Source organism: Tupaia chinensis, unplaced genomic scaffold (assembly GCF_000334495.1).
Source record: "Tupaia chinensis unplaced genomic scaffold, TupChi_1.0 Scaffold000259_1, whole genome shotgun sequence".
NCBI lineage: Eukaryota > Metazoa > Chordata > Mammalia > Scandentia > Tupaiidae > Tupaia > Tupaia belangeri.
The window spans coordinates 138,760-140,951 of record NW_006159739.1 but is presented as its reverse complement, the minus strand read 5'-3'; the positions used below and the strand labels follow the sequence as shown (position 1 = coordinate 140,951).

At 38.0% G+C, this 2,192-nt stretch overlaps 2 protein-coding genes across 5 annotated transcripts in view; both read right to left on the bottom strand.

Moving 5' to 3' along the window:
• Window positions 1-2,192, bottom strand: part of YIPF1 (Yip1 domain family member 1) — a 107,384-nt gene that overhangs the window by 93,646 nt on the left and 11,546 nt on the right. The gene's annotated exons all lie outside the window — the stretch shown is intronic.
• The window catches only part of IFT25 (intraflagellar transport 25), a 25,275-nt gene continuing 25,059 nt past the window's right edge, over window positions 1,977-2,192 (bottom strand). For all 3 annotated transcript variants that reach the window (XM_014588137.2, XM_014588135.2, XM_014588136.2), the window contains exon 6: window positions 1,977-2,188. In XM_014588137.2, the coding sequence (XP_014443623.1) occupies window positions 2,075-2,188 (114 nt within the window). In that variant the 3' untranslated portion in view covers window positions 1,977-2,074. The remainder of the gene's footprint in view (window positions 2,189-2,192) is intronic.

The following is a 2,192-nucleotide window of genomic DNA, read 5'->3' as shown; positions in this document are numbered from 1 at the left end:
CCATTTTAGAGGTTTTTGTCATACACATACATACATACATACATAGAGAGAGAGAGAGAGAGAGAGAGAGAGAGAGAGAGAGAAAGTTAGTTTAAGAGAGAGAGAGAGAGGGAGAGAAAGTTAGAAAGCAAGCTGCCAGGAGGCCCGGGACTTGAACTGCAGTCAGCCATGTGGGAGTCCAGTGCCCTTAACTACCACACCACCCGCTGGCCCCTAATTATTTCCTTTTAAATACAATCTTTTCTTTTTCTTCTTTTTTTAGATTTCTTCTTTAATTTTTACCATAGAGCATGTGCACATGCCAGAGAAAGACAGAGAGAAAGTGAGAAATCACCTCCCAAGGGGATGGCCACACCATAATCCCTTCTTGTCTGTTCTCTTCTGGAGATTTTGGACATGCATGCACACATGTCTGGCATGTTTTTCAAGCTACCAGGTCCAGGACTCAAACTATGCAGCTGGCCACATGGGATCCAGCACCCTAACCATCATACCACTTGCTGGCCCCAAATGCATATCTTCAAAGGAGAAATTTTTCCCTACTTTGTTTTTCAATTTTCTTTCTCATTGTCCTATCAATATGAATTAATTTTTAAATATAGCTTCAGTCAATTCCGTATACATTTTTTCGTATGCTCAAACAGACTCATTTTTCAAGTTAGCTTCTGTACCTCTTTGTCATGACCCATTAGTTTTTACTGCCTGGCACAACAAAATATCCCAGGTTTACTTTGTGTATTTTTTGTCCCAGATTTGGAATCAGCCATTCTTCTAAAGAGCCTTGGTTCCCATTAATGGAAAAGGTATTTATTTTTTCCATGAGTGAGAGAGATATAGAAACAGAGACAAAAAGGCACGTCCAACAGGACTCACTGAGCAAATAAGGCCGTTGCTGATGTAATTAGTTAAGATGAGGTCATGCTGGAGTAGAATGGGCCCTGCATTCACTATGACTGCTATTCTTAGATGAAGAGGAGATACAAAGAGAAAGAAACAGAGGAAAGAAAGAGGGTGTGAAGGTACACAGGGAGGTTGTGATGTGAGGATGGAGACAAAGATTGGAACTATGATGGCATAAGCCAAGGAACACCTGCAATTCCAGAAACTAAGAAAAACATGGAACTTATTGCCTCTCCAAGCCTCCAGTAGGAAGCAACCCTGCTGGCACTTTGATGGAGGACTTCTAGCCTCCAGAGATGTGAATTAAATTGCTTCAGTTTGAGTCACCACATTCATTACTGTGTCACAGTAACATGAGAAACTAAGAAAGAAGCATAGACAAAACACTATACCACTTAAAATAATTATTTTTTCCTATGCATTTAACAACATGATAAAGTTAGGCTCATGCAATTCTGTTTGTTTTCAGACTTTTGGAATTGCTTTTTAATTTCATTTTGGGCTATATTGGTTACTTAGGCCTCCAATGTCAGAACTGTATAATAAGACATATTCAGAGAAGTCTTACTTCCACCAATGTCCCACCCTTGTTTTTTCCCTCCCCAAGATATCAAAAAATAGAAAATATCAATAATGAATGTCTTTAGGAAGTAAGATTATGTGTTTCTTAAGACTTCTCTGAGGACTTCAAATCATAACAAAATAGAATTAAAAACAACAGAGATAAAATGGCTTGCTTTTACAGAGCCCAGCTCAGGTTCTAAGATCTCATAAAATCTTCCCATAAGCACATTTTCTTCTCTGAACTCCTACATTGTTTAATGTCTATATTGCTCCCTTAGCCCCTGGTATCCATCACTCAATCAATTAAAAAATGTGCTGAGATCCTAAAGATGATGTGGGGACACAGTGTATTAATTAATTAAATTTTCATGGATAGTTACTTCCTCGATTAAGTTGTATACTGAATCCAAACCTTCCTCCTGTCCTCCATGGTGGTCAGCACTGCTGGTTGATGAAACCAGAATTCCTTTGCCTCCAATAATGAAGAAAATGTAAATAAAAACTAAAACAGATTGCTATAAGTCTTTTTAATAAAATACATCTATGACAACTTCATGTGTAAATAAATATATGGTTTAAAAAATCATGCAAGAGCATTTTGTTACAATTACTAAGAAAGATTTGAGACTACTGTTCCCTCCACAGAAACACTATGCACAGATACAAAATGATCAAAGGCTGATATAATAATGAATCTCAAGTAAGTGGCGGAGCCATCACGTGCCTGC